Below are 19,454 nucleotides of genomic sequence, written 5' to 3' on the forward strand. Positions count from 1 at the left end.
CTTCACATTGTATCCAACTCACTACCAATTTCAAATCTCCCTCAATCATCAATTTTCTAATGCTCAATTCTTTCACCCTTTGTATACCCTCCATCAATGCTAAAACTTCTCTCTAAAAGAGTCTCCCTCCCTAACTGGTCCAGAATAAAGAGTAATTATCTTTCCCTCCTCATCTCTGAACACTACACCAATACTTGATCTTCCTAACTAACCACACTTATGGCATACGATATATCAGGTTTGGTCAAGCACAAGTAGAGAAGCCGACCAACTAGTCTTTGGTAGACACCCTTGTCTAGAAGAATGTCTCCATCATCAGCACTTGATTTATGATTGGGGTCAATAGAAGTTTCAATTGGCTTGCACCCCAACTTGCCAACCTCATGAAGGAGGTCAAGCACATACTTTTATGAAGTGAATATACTTCCTTTGACCTTGCCACCTCAATCCCAAGAAAGTATTTGAGACTCCCAAGATCTTTGATCTCAAATTTAGAAGCAAGAAATAACTTTAATTGAACTATTCCAAAGTTATCATCTCCCAGTGACAACAATATCATCAACATACACTATCAACAGAGTCACTAAGCCATTAACCCTTCTTATCAAAAGAATATGATATGCCAATGATTGAGTGAACCCAATTTTAAGAACAACATTTTTGAGTCGGTTAAACCAAGCTCTAAGAGACAATTTGAGACCAAAAATGGATTTCTTCATACAATAAACCTTCCTGTACTGTCAGGGAAGCATACTCCTAGGGGACAATCCATGTAGACCTCCTCTTGAAGATCTCCATTAAGGCATTCTTTACATCCATTTGGTATGGCGGTCATAAATGGTGAGCAACAAGAGACATAATCACTTGGATAGGGTTCATTTTGGCCACAAGTGCAAATGTCTCCTAATAGTCAATCCCACACGTTTGGGTGTACCCTTTTGTCACCAACCTAGCTTTGTATCTTTCAATTGAGACATCAGCACAATATTTAATTTTATACACCCACTTACAACCCACTAAAACCTTACCCTCAGGAAGTGAAACAATCTCCCAAGTTTAGTTCTTTACAAGGGCCTCCATCTCTTGATTCATAGCATCCTTCCACTGAGGGGACTGCACTGCATCTGTAACATTACGAAGAATAGAAATAAAGGAAATGGCAGAAATATAAACATTGTAGGAAGGTGAAAGCGCATCATAAGAAACATAGTTAGTGATGGGATAGGCAGTGCATTTCCATTTTCCTTTTTGAACTGTAATTGGAGGGTCAAGGTTAGATTGTGAGATATGAGGCTTATTAAAAGTAGGAATAGGAAGTTCAAATTCAACAGGAGTCTTAGGTTCAAGGTTGCTTTTAGAATTACCTAGAGTCGGGTGATCAAATTGTTGTGGGCCTTCAACCTTAGGAGTAACCTTCCATCTACGCCTTATGAACCACTATTGCCAAGGACCATTGTTGAGGAAGAGTGGGAGGAAGAGGAGCAAGACTACCACTGCAAGTGGAAAGTAGGGATAGGGAGACAAAACAGAGTCCGATGTTCACTAACACTCTCCCCTTGAAGAGAAGGATGAGGTGACTGAAAAAAAAAAAAAAAAAAAAAAAAAAAAAAGAGTAGACTCAAGAAATGTAACATCCTTATACACATACCTTCAGGCAGAGTAAGGATCAAAGCACTTGTACCCCATTTGGACTAGAGAGTAACTAAAAAAAAAACACATTTGATGGACTTAGGATCAAGTTTGAGGCGAGAAGGTTCAAATCATGAACAAAGCAACCACAACCAAAGACTTTGAGAGGAAGACAAAAAATGGGATCATTAAGAAAAATAAGGTGATGAGGAGATTGAAGGTGAAGAGCCTATAAAGGAAGTCTTTTAATGAAATACACTACTACTTCAACTATATCTCTTCAAAAGCGAGTGGGCACATGCATCTAGAGAAGTAGTCCTTTGGCAACATCAACCACACGTCTATTTTTTCTCTCTGCTACGGAGTATGAGAACATGAACTCTGATAAATAATCCCTTTTTCTTCAAAAAAGAGTTGTAGATGCTTTGCAAAGTACTCCTAAGCATTGTAAGACCTTATTATCTTGATGTTTTTCTCAAATTGAGTTTCCACCATTCTAAAGAAGTTCTGAAAAATGGAGGGAACTTCACCTCTACAACTCTACTCTTCATCAGATATTTTTTATAATAAAATAAAAATAAATTTTCATTAAAAGAAAAGAAAAAAGATACACCATACCCAGGTGTTAAGGCAACACCCAACTTTAGTGAGAAATACAATATAACCTTTCAATTACACATCTAAACAAGCTATTCAAATTTCCATTTGAAAAGTCAAAACCTCCACAAGTTTTTCCCTAGGGTCCTCACTAGAACTTATCTAGACTCTGGTAATACAAAGACCTAATCTGCAACAAATCAGATAAAGCCATGTGTATTAAGAATAATCATCAATGAACAGGATAAAGTATTCACAACCACCCATACAAAGAATAGAATATGGGCCCCAAAGCCCAAATTTCAAAAATAAATAAAATACAAAAGTATAGAAAATAAAGAAAATTTGTAGAAAATTTTGAATGCATATTATATAGTCATATTAAACAAAAAAAAAAGTATGATAAATAAGAAGTAATTTCAATAAAGAAGTTCTAAACAATGGAGGGAACTTCATCTATACTCTTCGTTAGATATAGCCATGTGTATCAAGAGCAAACATCAATGAACAGGATAAAGTATTTATAGCCACCCATACAAGTAAGAATATGGGCCCCAAGGCCCAAGCATCAATATGTATCAAATTGAAAGCAACATCATTTTTTCTAGTACTCACAAGATATGTAGTTCTATGTTGCTATGATAGACTTCACATTGCATACTCAAATTGGACACAAACTAACACGTCTTTGTAAACAAAACCTTAATGGACTTAAAAGACACATGATCAAACCTTAGATTTTCACTTTGACATGACTCGATTTGGTATAGTAATCCTTACTCAAGGGCTTGATTAAAAAGGTAAACTCCACTAGCTTCATGTCCAGTTCCAACCGTCCTCCCCATGCTCAGGTCTTGAAAAACACAATGTGAAGGGAAAAATGTCACTAAACAATTATGGGATTTAGTAAGAGAGCTAACAAATAAAAGATTTTTGTGCAATTGAAAACATGAAGGATGGAGATCAAGGAAAGGTTATGAGTAAGCTTGACTTCACCCAGACCCGAGATTGAAGTCTAAGTCCATCAACTACAATGATCTTACCTTTCCCTAGAGTTAGTTTATAAGAAGTGAAGTGGGAAGGCATACCAATTATGTTTGCACTAGCTCCAACGTCCACAATCCAGGAGGAAGATTGACAAGCAAGTGCAATATCTAATTTAGCAAAAGCATTGGACAGATTACTAGAGCTAGCTAAGGTAAAGGATCCAGACTTCTCACATTGGGCCAATAGGCTCCTGAGCTTCTTCATCACATAAGAGGAATCATGTGAAGGAGTCTGAACACTAGAAGATGGGCAATCAACTCCCATGGTAGAAAGATGATCATTTTCCTTCTTGCAATATTCACACACCACCTCATTAGTCTTCTCATTTACACTTTGCTTGGGTTTAGTCGACGTGTAAGTCGAATGCTCAACTACTGAAGTCTTGATCATACTTTGCATTCAAACTTGCCAAGAAATCAACCACTCAGTTCTTCTCAACATATTTTCAGTATCATTCACCATCCTCAAGATTCTTCCATTCCAAGACCTTTAGATGGTTCATTTCTTCCCAAAGAGATTGTAAGGAAGATAAGTACATAGCCACAGTCCTTTCCCCTAACACATTGTAGGCTTCTCCTTGGAGTTGGCAGACTCAAGTTATATTTCTTACCTGGGAATACATGGTAGTAACACGACCCCAAATATCCTTGGCAATGGAGAGAAACATGTAGTTGTAAGCAATATGTGGTTGCACCGAACAAACCAGCCATGACATAACCAATGAATTTTCTTGTTCTCACTTGGCAAGCTTGGGGTCATCAGATTTCAGCTTCACCTCCTTGCCTATAATGAATCCTAGCTTACCCATTCCTCCGATGGTAAGCTTGGCTGATAAAGATCACTCTAGAAAGTTGGTTCCATCAAGTTTTATAGTGGTTATCATACCACTAGAAGCATCAACATTAGGGGTGATCATGGGCCAAACTGGGCTTAGCACCAATGATAACAGCTTTAAGCCAGGTCTAGGCCTGGCTCGGCTTACACCCTAGGCCTAGATTGTAAGCCCAAGCCTAGCCCTACACTAGCCCAGGCTGGACTTACGTACTTTTTGGGCCTAATGAGTAATGACTTTGGGCCCATGATATCAAATAATAAAAATTTAATTATTTAAATTTTTTAATAAATAATATGTAAATGTAATACATACAAAAAATTACACAAGCCAGTTAAATTGGGCTTAGCTAGGTTTTAGCCTTATGGCACAAAAATAAAGGCAAGGCCTTCATTCCCATTCTTGAGCAATGTGGGACTTGGAACAACAATAAATAGTTAATGCAACCATTGACTGTTTTCCCAAGTCTCACATTGCTTAGGGAATGAAAATGAAGGCATTATCTTCATCTATATAAGGTCTTAGGAGGACGATTCTCATACTTGAATTTATTCAAGTGTTGACACGTTTTAATTCATAAATATTTATTTATATGTTAAAATAAAACTTAAAACTTTTGTATATTATATAAAATAATAAACATTTAATATAAAATAAAATATACTTGCAGGTCAGGTCGGGCCTAGGCCAAGCTTAAAGTATTAAGCCCAAGCCTGGCCCTAAATTTTCTAGGCTTGATGTGGGCCCGAGCCTAGGCCAAGCCTACACACAAATGTTTGAGCCCAAGCCCGGAAAGTTGTAGGTTGGGTCAGGCCAAAAATGATCACCCCTAATCAACATTGCCCAAGAGCACTCCAGAAACAGTTTGTATTTAGATGATTCCATTAGACTTGGACTAGCAACTCTATTAGCCCTACAACACTCCAACTACCAACCAGCACACAACAGACCAACCAAAATAGGTCAACACTTGGTTGGGAGCCAACAAGAGGCTAAAAACCAAGTTTGCAACAATATAAAGGAGAATAAAATTAAATTCTCCCAAAAATAAAAACCATGGTTCATAAAATGTGGAGCCACTTCCCATACCTCCAAAAAGTAAAACAACCTAAGGATAAGAGATTAGGGATGGCAATTTTCCCTATCCTAACGAGGACCCAACTTCCCTAACTCAATGGGGTCCAGGATGGGGATTGCTTTGGCGGGATAGGGATGAGGTTGGGGATTAATAAGAATCCTCAATCGGGGTCAAGGTCGAGGACGGGGATTGAGGTCCCCACCCCACCCTGGCCCGATTTTATATATATATATATATATATATATATATATATATATATATATATGAAATATATATATATTTATATGAAATATATATTATTTATATATATATATATCAAAATATATTTAAAACACTATTTATATTTTAAAATTTTTATTTATTTTAAGTAAACTTATTTTTCAAAAAATACTGTTATCTAAAAAAATTTCGAGGATCAGCAATGGAGGACAACTTTTATCCCCATCAGGGATCGGGGATGGGGATGGGGATTAATTTCAAAACCAGAGTCGAGGATGGGGAATATGACCCCCAAGCCCATTGTCATTCCTACAAGAGATCTCAAGCAAGGAACAACCTCATATGGGAAGAGAAAATCCCAAACACATGTATTTTTCTAGAATTTTTTACTGAAAAATCCAATCAAAATAATGGAAGCGGAGATGAGACCCATACCAAAATCTTCCAAAAATCAGGACACTAAACTGATCTAGATTCAAGGGTTGTCACTAGCACCTATACGGACTATTGACGTCAACCGGCAACAATCTAACGTCGACAGTTCTTCCTAGGTTCGAGGGTTGATAAAGGAAGCTCTTCCAAGGTCCCAACCTAATCTGATACCAAGTTGTAAATGAAGAGTTTGGGGGGAAGAGAAAGTTTCACGAGAATAAGGTGTGTTACAGTTCATACCCAAAAAGTTCTCCTTTAACTTAATAATGAAAATTACATTCATGCCCCTAAATGGGTGTCCAAATACAAATAAAATAGAAAGACAATAATGCCCCTACCCTCAATACATAATCTCAACATTACCAAAACCCACTTTGCTTCTCTTAATGGTTCTTTAAGGGCCCCATTCCAAATAAATCTCTTCTCAATCTAGCAAAAACTTTTGACACTTTGACAGTTTGTCAACTCTTCTAACTTACGAAACATTTTATTATGTTAAGGATTTTCTCAAGAACCTATGAGTAGAATGATCAATGATATTTTCCAACTCCAAACTGCATTATTTTCAAAAGTCCTCTCTACTACCAGCTCACCATCCTCATGGATATCAGTCCCTATATTTCCAGGCGAACCTAGTCCAATTTCGTCACCTTCAACCCTTGCAATAGAGCTTGTCTCACTAGGATCCAAACTATCTTTTTTTCTTTCCTCTAAAGGCATAGGGTACCTTTCCTCCAATTACTTAATGCTTTTCCTTGCAAATCGCCCCCCCCCTCAAGAAAAACCAAACCCAAAGATTTATTTACCTCCACCTTTGTTCACTACTATCTCCAAGTCAACTATTTTCCTAATGACATAAGTCTTATCAATGAAAACTTCATCTTCACCTCTATTCTCATCCTCTTTTGTTACTAGCATCGTTCTGTATTTCTTTTTCCTCTCATACAATTTTCCCCCTATCTCCCTACAACCATTGTTCCTAGGCTCCTCTTCACCCTCATGATTATGTGCCCTTCTCTCCTTATTTATTGTTTTTTCTTCCTCTTCAAAATTCCAAATTCCTTGAACCTCCTAAGCTGCTCTCAAAGGTCCATTAGAGATACTCAACTTTACTTCCCCTGCACAACTTCCCTACAAGCCTACCACATCAATAGCAAAGTCAGATTCCAATGGAGCTAAAGCTTCCACCACAAAGTCCCCTTCTCTGACCCAGCCTGTAACATCAAAAGTGCCTCCCAGAGAGTTTTCCAAAGAGGTCATTATCTCCCTTTCTAGCATTTCACTTGGCTTACCCAAATTCTCTGTGTAAGTTCATGTAGATCAGCATCACAGGCGTTGCGACGAGGATCATGTTGATACAAAGGTGATCACCATAGAACCTGCGATGAGCATTGTGCTTATCGACAAATTTGCCGAGCAAACACAACCGCAGACCTTGGCGATGACTAAGAATCACTTTAAAGTGAGTGACAAACGCAATCATTTACGCCTGTTATGTCCTATACACATCGCCCATAGCCACTTGAAGCCAATGTTTTGAAAATCGTAATCGTATCGTAAATCGTAGAGAAGTTTGAATTGAATCGAATCGTGAATCGTATCATAAATCATAAGATTATTTCTATTTCATACAAACTTGTCAAAAAAATTAAATATAGATATGTTAAAAGGCTAAATATATATAGGAAAGTGATTTTGTTCTATTTTTTTATCTATATATACCATATATGTACTTAAAACAATAGAATTTATCACTTATACAATAGAAGCCTAAGATGATATAATCATGTTTGACTTGAAAATCAAACAAATCTAAATACAATGGCCCTTTAACTTACATATGATAGAAAATAAACTCAATTTCTAGTCTTGAATAATGTAAATACATCATTTTCTAGTAAGGGCTTTAAAAAAGTCACCCATGGCAAAACTAAACATAAACAAGAAAAAAAAAGTAGAGAATTAGCTCTTAATTGAATTTATTTGAATCATAGTGAATCGTAAAAATAGTATGATTCAAAAAAAAAAATTGTAGGATTTTTGTAGAAAAGGATTCAGACATAAGATTTGAATCAAAACCCTTGGGATTCATGAATCAAATCGTGAATCATATCATAAATCGTAAGATTTTGACAACATTGCTTGACACTCCAACATATAGAATTTGCCTCATGCTTAGCTACATGTCCTGCAACAATTCACCTCATCACATTGGGCCATGTTACCAAGACATGTCATCACCCCAAGAGCTTTGTTCAAGGGAAGGGGAATCCCAATCCCAAACAATCCTCACTAGACACGTGGCAAAACCCTGATAAGGCTTACCCGCTAGGTTCCCAAAGAATCGCAATCCACTTTCCCAATGAAAAAGGTCCTTATTTGTATGTTTCTCATTATAGACTCAGCAATCTCCCTATATAAGGGAGAGACTCGAAAGTCTTTGGGAGAGATCAGTCTCGAGAGCCTTAAGAGAGCCCTTGCTTCCTAACCTTCCTTCCCTCCTTTGTGATACCCTATCTCCTTCACTAAGACTCCCTCACTTACATAGACCTCCAATCATCCTCTGTTTTTTAGGGATGACCACCCTCAACCGCCTTACCACCCTACCTGCACTCCTTTTTTTTATCCACAATAGGTGTCCCAACTTTAATTGTGCAACTCTTCTCATCATCCATCGAACGACTTGACTCTTTCTTCTTGTCAAACCTTGTAACTACCCATTCCCAAATCTCCTTATTTGTTTCCTCACCCCTGAACCTTTTTCCTCTAGGATGTTTTTTGAACACCACTCCTTTTCTCCACTTCAAAGTGCCAAGAACAAAGCTCCTCCACCCTCTTAACCCTTTGCTCACGTGCTGCTTCCAAAAATCAGTGATTTTGATGTAACCATCAGAAATGAAATGAATGTCACCTTTCGATCTTTATTAATCTCCACTACAGGATTCTTAGAAATCAACCCCCTGCCACTTAGATAAGTCTTGACCAATAGGAACAGTTTCGCTTGAAGCTGGTTCAGTAAGGGACAATGATAGATCATCCAAAAGGATAAGTCTTGCCAAATTCTCTTACTTTGTGTTATTTGCATCCTTTTCTTTTTTGTCTCTCATTGTATTTTTCTTATAACCAACCCCCTGCATGAGAAATTCCGCATATAGGGAAGAAGATAACTTATTCCTGCATGCAGAGTTTCTCATGCTGTTTATAATTAACTTCTCTGATCGTTGTTATACGAAGAGAATTACTCATTGTTGCACTTTGACTTAGAATGATTAACAGATTTACTTAATTTAGCAATCGGCAAACTAAGCTTGAAAGTCTAGCATTACATACCAAAATGATTAGCATCCGTTGATTAAAAAATGAATTATGCATGTTACGACATCATGTATCATTTTCTTTTCTTTTAGACTAATTACAACATAGTTTTCTATAAAATGTCAAATTAAACATCAAGTTATTCTAACACCAAACCCATATCTAACTTCAACTCAACTCAACAAAGCCTTATGCCACAACTATAAGGGATCGACTTATACAGTTAAAACCCACAGTTATGCTTGAATTCATAATTCTTTCTTCGCTAATTAAGAAATTGCATCAACAAGCAAGAATAATTACTAAAGCAAATATATACCATATAAATTGTACACGGAATATTTTCTGAAAAGGGGGAGGGGAGAATGATGCCTGACTGCCCTACCGTTCGCATGTCCGTCTATGCTTAACCTTTTGACATCATTTGCCTCGAAACGATTGATCTTAGAATAAACCCTGTCGCCGGAAGGTCCAGTTATCGAAATGCAGTCTCCCTCAATCTCCGATGCAAACCGAGAAATAAACTTCTCCTGTTCAACAACCGTCGGTGCCACATCGGCTCTCTCCTTCGACGGCGAATACCGAAGCCAATCCTCGTCCATTCCAGGCTCATGAGGAGCAACTCTATTCCGTTTCTCTTCTGATGGCGCCTTGCCGGTAGACGATGCATCCGTGCCGTCCGCTCCAGCCCACTGCCGCTTCTTGCCGTTGATCTGGTTTTCGGGAAGTGCAGAGTGATTGGCAACGGAGCTTGATTTAGACAGGGAGGTAGCAATTGATGTATTGGGTGGAGACGTTCGAGAAGGCTCTGGAGGTCTCTGTTGCTGTTTCTGTGGAAGTTGTTCTTGCTCATCTTCTTCTTCTTCAGGGTAGTAGAAGTCTTCTTCGTCTTCTTCTTGAAAAGCTTGATTTTCGAGCCATTCCAGCTCTTCAGGGAGGGGAATGTCCATGCCTACTGATAAAGTGGAAAAGAAGTTCCTGCTTAGCAGAAGAGATCGGAGATCGAAGAACGGAGCTACCGGAACGGAAGAGAGGAAGGAAATGCGGCGAGAGAGGTCTTGGCGGGAAATAGAGAAAGGAAAGAGCGGGTAACACAGGTCCGAGATGAAATTACTAATCTATCCTTCTCGGGAAGTAGTATGATTATCGTCTTTCAGTCCCTCCTTGTCCTTGGTCCTTGCAAACTCGTAATCTTGTATTCGCATAGCCATGGCACGGGATCCCAAGGATTCCAATCGAACGGTTGAGGTTATGATTAAATTGGATGAGGGTGACATGGGCCTAGTCCCAAACTCATTACCGTCCCTCGAGCCAACTATGCAACCCAAGCCCATTTCATTACCGAGCCAGCCTAATTGGTAGCCCCTGTAAAGAGCCAAAGAGGCGCATTGTCATCACCATCCGGAGTCTTGAGAAGGATAGAAACAATATTAGGGATGAAAATAGGGTGGATTGGATTGGATTGATGCAACCCAAGCTTAAAGATGCAAATCTCGGGTTTGGGCATAGCCCAACCTAGGTCAGGCCCAAAATTATCAACCCAAGCTTAAGCTAGCATAACTCTGGTAAGCTCACGCCATGCTTTCGTCGGTCCTGGTTGGGTTGGTTGGCTTTTAATGAATTTATAAATAAAATTTTGTACAGACATATTTTATTGGTCTTTATAGCCCAACTTAAAAATATAAATATTTGTAGTCAGAACCCGTGCAATGCACGGGATTTGTTATAAGTAATTGAGTGAGAAGTCTTATTTCATTCCTAACTATGTTAAGTCATATTAAATCCATCCTTTTTAGTGGTGTATATTGTTTCACACAACTATATTAATTTTCATTAAAATTTTATTTTTAATAATGTTTATTAAGGTTGATTATAAAGTGTTATCTATTGTATAAAATATAGAGAAAATTCTCGATAGGTACACTATACTTTAGGCCGAGTGCCAATTTAGTATTGGAACTTTAAAATGCGATAATCTAGTACCCGAACTTTCATTTTGCAGCAATCTAGTACCTACTATTAATGGACCATCAGTTATGTATATCACATGACCTCATGTGCAATTTAAAACTTTTAAAAATACTAAAATTACCCTTCAAAATAAAACACACTGTTCATCATCTTCTTTCTCAAGAAAATGAAATTGAGCCCAAGCCAAGCTCTCAACAGTCCAGGGTTCGCTATTGGCCGCCACCATGACCAGCGGGAGGGCTGGTTTTTTCAGTTCGCCATTGTAGTTGCCACCATGACCCACGCTTGACGCTCCTAATTAAGAGAGAGAAAGAGAATGCAACAATGTCTTTGAATCCTGAGAATCTGGAGATGAGGCAGAAGAAAATGCAAACGAGGAAAAAGATGGAGGTCTATTGTATTGGTCTTGAGAATCTGGATCTGAAATCATCTTAAGCTCCATCCAAGCATGTCGTTCATGGATCTGAGGCGGAAGAGAATGCAGACCATGAAATCGTCTTGAACCCTGAGAATCTGGATCTGGCATGCAAGATGCAACCTTTGTTATACTAGCCAACCTCTATTCCCACTCCACTGCCTTCCTTCCAACTTCTCTACAGCAATCGGAGTCACCGCCGGCATGCGACCTTTGAAACATCCGCCAAGCACATCGTGCATGGTTTTGACTTTGTTGCACTAGCCAACCTCTATTCCCACTGCATCGCCTTCCTTCCAACTTCTCTACAGCAATCGGAGTCACCACTCGCATGCGACCTCTAAAACATCAGTTGATGCTTCCTAAGCAAGGAGAACATACTCACCGGAATGCCAATGGCCACCCCACACGCACCCACACCTGGGAAGTAGGTTACATGACTCAGACCATTGACTAGTGCAGGTTTCTCAAGACATACAATTGGAATGGAACTATAATCTGGGCCGGCCCACCTCATTGCCACATTCACATATCTTTCCCCTCTTGATCCGTCTTTATCCCACACACGATAGCTGACCTCTGCGTTTAATTTCTTTTTTATACTTTTGTAAATTTCAAAAATTCATGAAAATATAATGGGGCAAGTACGCCTTTTAATTTTATCACACAAGTGAACTAAGGCATCCAAGCGAACTACAACGTGTTCCAGTCTAGGTTGGTTAGTGAGAAGTTGGGATCGTATAGAAGGTTGATAAAGAAAATTAGATGACACTTGAAAGGTAATTGTGTCTTTTCCCATAACACTTAACGGTTGGTTAACAATAGGTACTAAATTGTCGCATTTTAGAAGTTCACATACTAGATTGTCGCATTTTAATGTTTGGGTACTAAATTGGCATTTGGCCTAAAGTACAGGGTGCCTATCGGGAATTTTCCCCAAAATATATTTTATACAATATATAATATAAAATATTATATATAATATGTATTATAGGTGTCATCTTATAATATCAATAAAAATATTTATTGTGGGTTAGGGCTAGATTGGGGTGAAATACCACCCCACCCTATCCCCGATCACTAGAGTTTAGGTTTCCCTAAAACCTGCGTTGAACTCGATCAACAATCAAAAAAAAATTGCCCTGATCAAGGTGGGGTAAGTCGGAGCCCCAACAGGGGCAGGTTAAATTGCCATCTTTACTTGAGTTTTTAAATGCATTATAAAAATAAAATAAAATAACCAAAAAATGGAAGAACCAAACTAGTCAAAAACCACACCAATCAATTGGTTAACTTATTAGTTTTGGTTCAATTTTAGTTTCTAGTTTCCAAAAAATACTGTATCGGTTTGATTTAAAAAAAAAAGTGTCATAGTTCGGTTAACCAAACTGTGAGCACCCCTATTAAGCATGGATTGTCTTCTAACTTGAACTTGTGTTTGTTCGCATCATGTTTTTATCTAAATTGGATTAGCTGAACACGATGGCTATTTAATGAGCTATGGAACCAATGGGTTGTGAAACCAATGATAATGCTCTACACCAACCAAGTTCAAATTAGGCCCCCACAACGTCCCAGAGCACATCCACGCCGTGTATTGGGAACATCTCCCGATGATGACAACATTATCATATGGAGATGTTCCCAATACACAGTGGGGATGTGTTGTGGGATGTTGTTGGGGGGCAATCTTGTGGGTACTGATTTGGTCTCACACCAGCCACAAAATACATGGGCCCACAAGTGAGAGATTAAATGATGTGGGTCCCATGTATTTTCTCATTGGTGGTGTGGGGCGTTATTATTGATTCTACTGCTTATTCAGCTAATCTAATATTGAGTTTGTCACCCAATCATCCCAAGATTTTACCATTATACTAAGAAATGCCCCCCGGTTATGTTAATATTTCTTACGTGTAATTTAACTACCAATTGAAATAGTTCACATCAAAAGAAACTTGCCATGTGTAGAGGAAACTTATGGCCTATTGGTTTGCTCTAAAGTCTGACATCTGAAAGTGCAATAATTACATTAAGAGGTATATTAGCACTGATGAACTTTTCTTTCCTCTGAACTCTGAATGTAGAGAATGTTGTTCTAAATTTTGGATTCTGAATTTTGAAAATTATCAAATATTCATTTTGACCCCATATATGAGAGTTTTTGTTTGTCTTTTTGGGGGTATCATTGGAAAACAAAAAGTTGTATGATTGCACTTAAAGAGATAAGAGGAAATGAACAACCATTTTTTTTCTTAAAGTTAAAAGATTCCTCCTAAGATATAAGAGTTCAGAGGAAATGAACAGGCCCTTAATATATTTGATGGTAGACTTGACGGTGCTGAAAATCCTTGTTGTCTTCTTTGTTACGATCCCGAGACTCCTCCCATATCCCCTGTTGTTTGTGTTGTACAGTCGCCTACATTTGAGATTCGTAAGCCTAAAAGTTGTGATTCATACCCAATAGAGCTGCAACTAGACATGTTCATGGATCAGGCTTTGTCTCTACATTAACATAATACATTTAAGCTCAAGCTCGAGTTCACCCTGACCATTGGATTTAGATCTTGAGTTCGACCCTAACCCTCATATAAAAATCTTAATAACAAAACTAATTTATTTACATCAAAAGACCTCAAAATCCAAAAATAATGAAAGATATTATTATGGATTTACAAAAGAGAGGATTTGTAACGAAAACAACATACTATATATATATATATAATCATTATGGCTCAAGCCAACCTTTTTAGAGAAAGCCCAAGCCTAACTAAAAAAAAAAAAAAGTTGAGCCTAACAGAGTGCATTGTCTATGACAATTCTTTTAAGATATCATCAGTGGTTGTAGGTTACAACTGAGATAGGGTGGCCCTAAACTTAGTTGGTGATTTTACTAACCATTGGTATAGTTGTAGGTGGGGAAATAAGGGCAATATCTACTAGAAAGCTATTATGCATGCAATGATGTGGTACATCTAGGAAGAGCTTATGTATGTTATGATTAAATTTTGGATGTTGACCAACAAGCTACATTAAGGCATCTAATGGAAATCTAAACAAAAATATCATACTAGTTCTACATTGTTCTTATTTTGAACCCCTATCAAACCTACCTGGAACCGTTGGCCTTACTTTCTCTTTTGGTTTTGGTAAAAGTCCTTGGCCATATTGATTTTGTACTTTAATTTGATGGTAGCTATGGTGTTTCCGGAAGTGCGTTGTTAAACATTTTGGAACACCAATTTAAATATTTATAAATTTATTGATTCTCACAATAACTATAAACGTAGTAAATGGTGAGAACGGGTCGTATCCACAAGGAAGCAAGGGAAAAATAATTATGTACATAGATCCGGGAGAAGAGAACGCAAGTGGGAGTTGTAGAAATAAAAAAATTAATTAATTAAAAAATAGAATTCATTAAAACCACATTCGAACAGTACTGAGAATAACTACTACATAAGAATAAATAAATAACAAGAACAATATAAAAATGTATGAGAATCCGATCAGAGGTAGCAGTCTTTGAATCTCTCCTTTAACCCTTGAACTTCTCGAGCTAGGCCCTCCGTCTTACCTGGTTGAATTTCAGATCTGCAGAAAAGAAATGAAACATAAATTAAATCTAATAAAAATAAATTTACAAGAAGGAAAAAAAATTAAACTACAAATTAAAGAACAAAAAGTAATTCTAAAACTGAAGAAAAAATGGTTGGGATTCAAATCCAGATGTGGCAGTAGTGGTATTGGCGAACTGCAAGTAGGAACCCCTCATCTTCCTCTACCCTTGAACTTCTCAAGATCAGCCTTCCTTTTTACTTGGGTGAATTGACAAACCCCTTCTATAGGGCCCCTAGGACCCTTTTTATAGAGAAGGGTGGACACAACTGGAAATAGGGAGAAAAATGGGGGGCATCAACTGGGATTTAGCAAATTTAGGGATGCCCTAGGGTTTCTAATGGATGGCTAAGATGGTTTTAGGCTGATCATATAGCTGAAAATAAAAGGAGAGAGTGCCCAATATTATGTAGGGCTGAGATTTGGGCACCCAGAAATAGAGGGTGTAAATTAGAACATCTAGGGTTGAAGTATTAAGATTAAAAGAATAGGTGGTGCCCTAGATTGAATGGTTGGGATATAAGATGGAGGGAGTGGCTAAGATTTGGAGGCGGGGGGCTGGATGGTGAGGATTAGCAAAATAGGTGGTGCCCTAGGGTTTAAAAATTATAAAGGAGAGTCCTAAAATGAGTGGTTGAGATTAAAAGAGGTGGAGGGTGGAGATTAAATACCTAGAGGCGGCTAGGGTTTGAAAAGAGTGAAAATATTAGGTTAAAAAGGCACCATAGGGTTTGATAAGGAGAGGGGAGCATGGTAATACAATAGGATGGGCGCCAACTGGGTTTAGCAGATAGGAGGCGCCTTCCTGCCCTTAGTTCTTTATGAAAACACCCCTCTCTCAACTGGTTTTTACACCAGTTTTCCAAAAACTGCACTTCAGCCTAGAAAACTTTCTAGTTTTCTATATAATTTGCACAGAGACCCTTAGAGGTCACATAATTGATTTTAGTTGGGAAAATGGTATACTTTGACTAATCTAAGGCCGAAAATACCCCTGAATTGATGCCCTTAAGGCATCAAAACGCAGGGTTATCACACCCCAACTTAAACATTGCTAGTCCCTTAACATTGCAACCTTAAAATTACATTGAGTATATAGATCTTTCTCATTACAAGGTCATCCCTAGCATAATTAATCAAGCATCCTGATTCCAACAGTCTCAAACTCTGTATAAATCGGTATTAAACTTTAGGGGTAAAACTATTATTTTGAATATTACCGAAACATAGCTTAAAAATCTTATTTACCCTTCCATTTGCAAACTGTCTTGATAAGATGAGATTGATTTTAAAATCAAACATGTATTCTTATTATTATTTCTGACAACGGATTTCTACCCCTGAACTCATTTTTATTGTTACATTTCATCATTTTACGCGAATCTCGACACTTGACTTAGGTAAAAAGACCCGTTTACTAAGTCTAGGGTGTCCATTAACCTTTTATTCTCTCTCTCTCTCTCTCTTTTTTTCTCTCTCTCTCTCCTTTGCAACACTGTTCAGGGTAGTCCAATGTCTCTTAATAATTTGAAGAATTTTGTTTAATTTCTCTTTCTCTTCCTATCTTGACAAGGGCAAATTTGGGAGTATTTTCTAATTTCTAAACGGTTTTGACAATATTCAAACAAGACCAATTTCTGACTCCTATCACTTGCTACCAATTTCTACAGAATTCAACATTATTTTTTCAGTTTCCTTAACTTTTTCTATTTGGGAATCTCTTTTAATGGAATATTTTAAAAATTTTAGTGAAATTTTAATTCTCCATCTTTAAAGGCTTAGCTTCACAATTTGTTCAAAATTTCTCTCTCTTTCCTCACCCCCAACTTAAATGCCATTGTCCCTAATAGCATGACTAGAATGATGCAAAGAAGATTTGGGCCAAAGGGAACAAGGAGTAGGGTTTTCTTGAGGGGTTCAAGGTATGCCATCTAGTCTCGAATCAAGAAAGTAAAATAAAAAACTCTAATCCTAAAATTAACTAAAAAAAGTTACGTTGGGTTAACTCCCAACCAATGCTAAGTTTAACGTCTTCAATCAAACACATTTACTCATCTTTCTCATCCAAACTTTCATACTCACTTTCGTTTTCATGCCAACTAGGACTGGATTGGGCTAACCAAGGGGTAGATAGGTCATTCACGAGATTGTTCACTATGTCCATACTACCTTCATCTTCCCCTAGGTTTGGATACTTAAAGGCATTAAAAACATCCAATTGGACCTTCTGCTCCCCAAATGAGATGTCCATTTCTCCCAATTTACAATTGATATTTGCATTAGTCGTTGCTAAAAACAGTCATCCTAAGATTATCAAGTTGTGGTTCAGTTCTTTGGTTGGGGTCATGTCTAGGATAACAAAATCTACAGGGAAATAACAATTTTCTATCCTGACAATGACATCATTAATAACACTTCAAGGAGTGTCGACTGACCCATCAGCGAGTTGCAGAATTATTGGGATTGATTTTAACTCGCCGATCCTGAACCTATCATAAATGGATGGAAGCAGATTTATATTGCCCCTAAGATCTACTAGTGCCCTATCAAAGGTGATTCCAGAAATTATACAACTAATAAGAGGAGCACCCGGGTCTTTCTTTTTCCGGGGAAGTTGGTTCAGGAGGACCGCACTCACATCTGCTGAGAGCATCACTTTTTGTGGGACCGCACTCACATCAGGAGGACCGCACTCACATAAGCCGGGACATGTTGAATTGCATCGAGGAGAGGGATGTGAATGTATACTTGTTTGAAAAATTCCCTGATCTCCTCATTGCGAATCTCCTTCTTTATCTGTGATGGCTTCGCTATGAGTGCGGTAGGAAAGGGGACTAAAGATTGGTTCACTTTAGGTTCTTTTTCTAAGTTTTCCCTTTCTTCTTCTCCCCCCCCCCCCAACTTAGGGTTTTCTGACTCCTTTTCTTCTTCTTTACTTTCTTTCTCATATGGGTCTTCCAAAATTCTCCCACTCCTTAAAGTTGTTATAGCTTTAGCATTTTCAAATTGGGGATTCTGAGGAGGTGGTTGAATTTGCTGAGAAAAATCCGGTGGCTGATTCCTAGGGTTTGCAACCGATTGATTCGGTAGTTGCCCCACTGCTCTCCTTGCATTAGATTCAGCTAGTTGTCCTATTTGGCTTTCTAACCTAGAAATGGACTGTTGTTCATTTAGGATCAACTGCTGCAGCTGCATAAACTGATCGCCTACTAATTGGGATTGAGGGGGTTGTGGGTAGCCCTGATATAGTTGAGCCGGTTGATTCCTAGGGTACACATATTGGAATTGGTTTTGTACTACTGGCCTTTGAAACTATTTGGCCATGAAGTTGGATGGATGTTGATGGGACTATACATTGGGTTAATGTGTCCTCCAAGAAAAGTTAGGATGGTTTCTCCACCCAGGGTTATAAGTAGTAGAATATGGATCATTATTGGGTCTTGAGAAACTCTAGGCCGCCTGAACTTGTTCTTGGATAAAACGTGGAAACTAGACCGCAATAGGACAATCATCAACCAGGTGGGTCGAGCTGGCACAAATGGAACAAACTTCGGGATAAGAGGTAGATGGGCCCGATTGCTAGTTAGGAGTGAAAAACTAGCCGAGTTTCTGGGCTAGAAGGTCTACCCTATCCAACTTTCTAGAAATGGCATTCAAGTCCATTTTTGCTTCAAGGTTTCTGGGCTAGAAGGACCCTTTTTAGGGTCCCACACCTTTCATAGGAATACAAAGACGGATTATTGATAGAATTCTCACTCAAGGTTTTGAAAAGATTATAAGCTTCATCCTCGCTCTTGCTCATAAATACCCCTCCACACGATGCATCTACCATCTACCTGTATTGATCTTTCAGGCCCTCATAGAAGGCCTAGACAATTTGCCACTAGGACAGGCCATGGTGTGGGCATTTTATCATTAACTCTTTCATCATCTCCCAAGCCTCATGAATTTGTTCACCCGGTGTTTGGGTGAATCTCGTGATAGCTCTCCTCATGGTATTGGTTCTGCCTACAGGATGGAACTTCCTAAAGAATTATTGTTGCATTTTTGCCCAAGCCCTAATGAGTCTCCCTATAGTCCCTAACCAATGCTTGGCCTTATCCTTCAAGGAGAAGGGGAAAATAATCAATCTAAGGGCATAATCATTGAAGTTTTGAATCCTTACAGTTGAACATATTTCCAAAAACTCATCTATGTGCTTGTATGGGTCCTTACTTGGGTTCCCATAAAAGGATGGGAGTATCTGGATTGTACTCGACTTAATTTCATATTGTAAGGCCTGGGCATCAGGTAACTGGATG

The 19,454-nt window shown here is 38.2% G+C and overlaps 1 protein-coding gene and 1 non-coding gene across 3 annotated transcripts in view; one reads left to right on the plus strand and one right to left on the minus strand.

Annotated features, from left to right (window-relative positions):
* Positions 1–10,230, minus strand: part of CTF18 (P-loop containing nucleoside triphosphate hydrolases superfamily protein) — a 49,031-nt gene extending 38,801 nt beyond the window's left edge. Inside the window, exon 1 of one of the 2 annotated variants that reach the window (XM_088969835.1) lies at positions 9,535–10,230. In XM_088969835.1, the coding sequence (XP_088825961.1) occupies positions 9,535–10,099 (565 nt within the window). In that variant the 5' untranslated portion in view covers positions 10,100–10,230. Of the gene's footprint in view, positions 1–9,468 lie in introns of both variants that reach the window. The other variant, XM_088969846.1, reaches the window with a different exon arrangement.
* An 8,813-nt stretch (positions 10,231–19,043) lies between these two features.
* Positions 19,044–19,150, plus strand: LOC148874811 (small nucleolar RNA R71). Its single transcript, XR_016106365.1, has one exon. It is a non-coding gene; the product is annotated as a small nucleolar RNA R71 (small nucleolar RNA).
* Positions 19,151–19,454: the final 304 nt, after the last annotated feature.

This window comes from Nelumbo lutea, chromosome 1 (genome assembly GCF_056320005.1).
Source record: "Nelumbo lutea isolate HS-2025 chromosome 1, American lotus-T2T, whole genome shotgun sequence".
NCBI lineage: Eukaryota > Viridiplantae > Streptophyta > Magnoliopsida > Proteales > Nelumbonaceae > Nelumbo > Nelumbo lutea.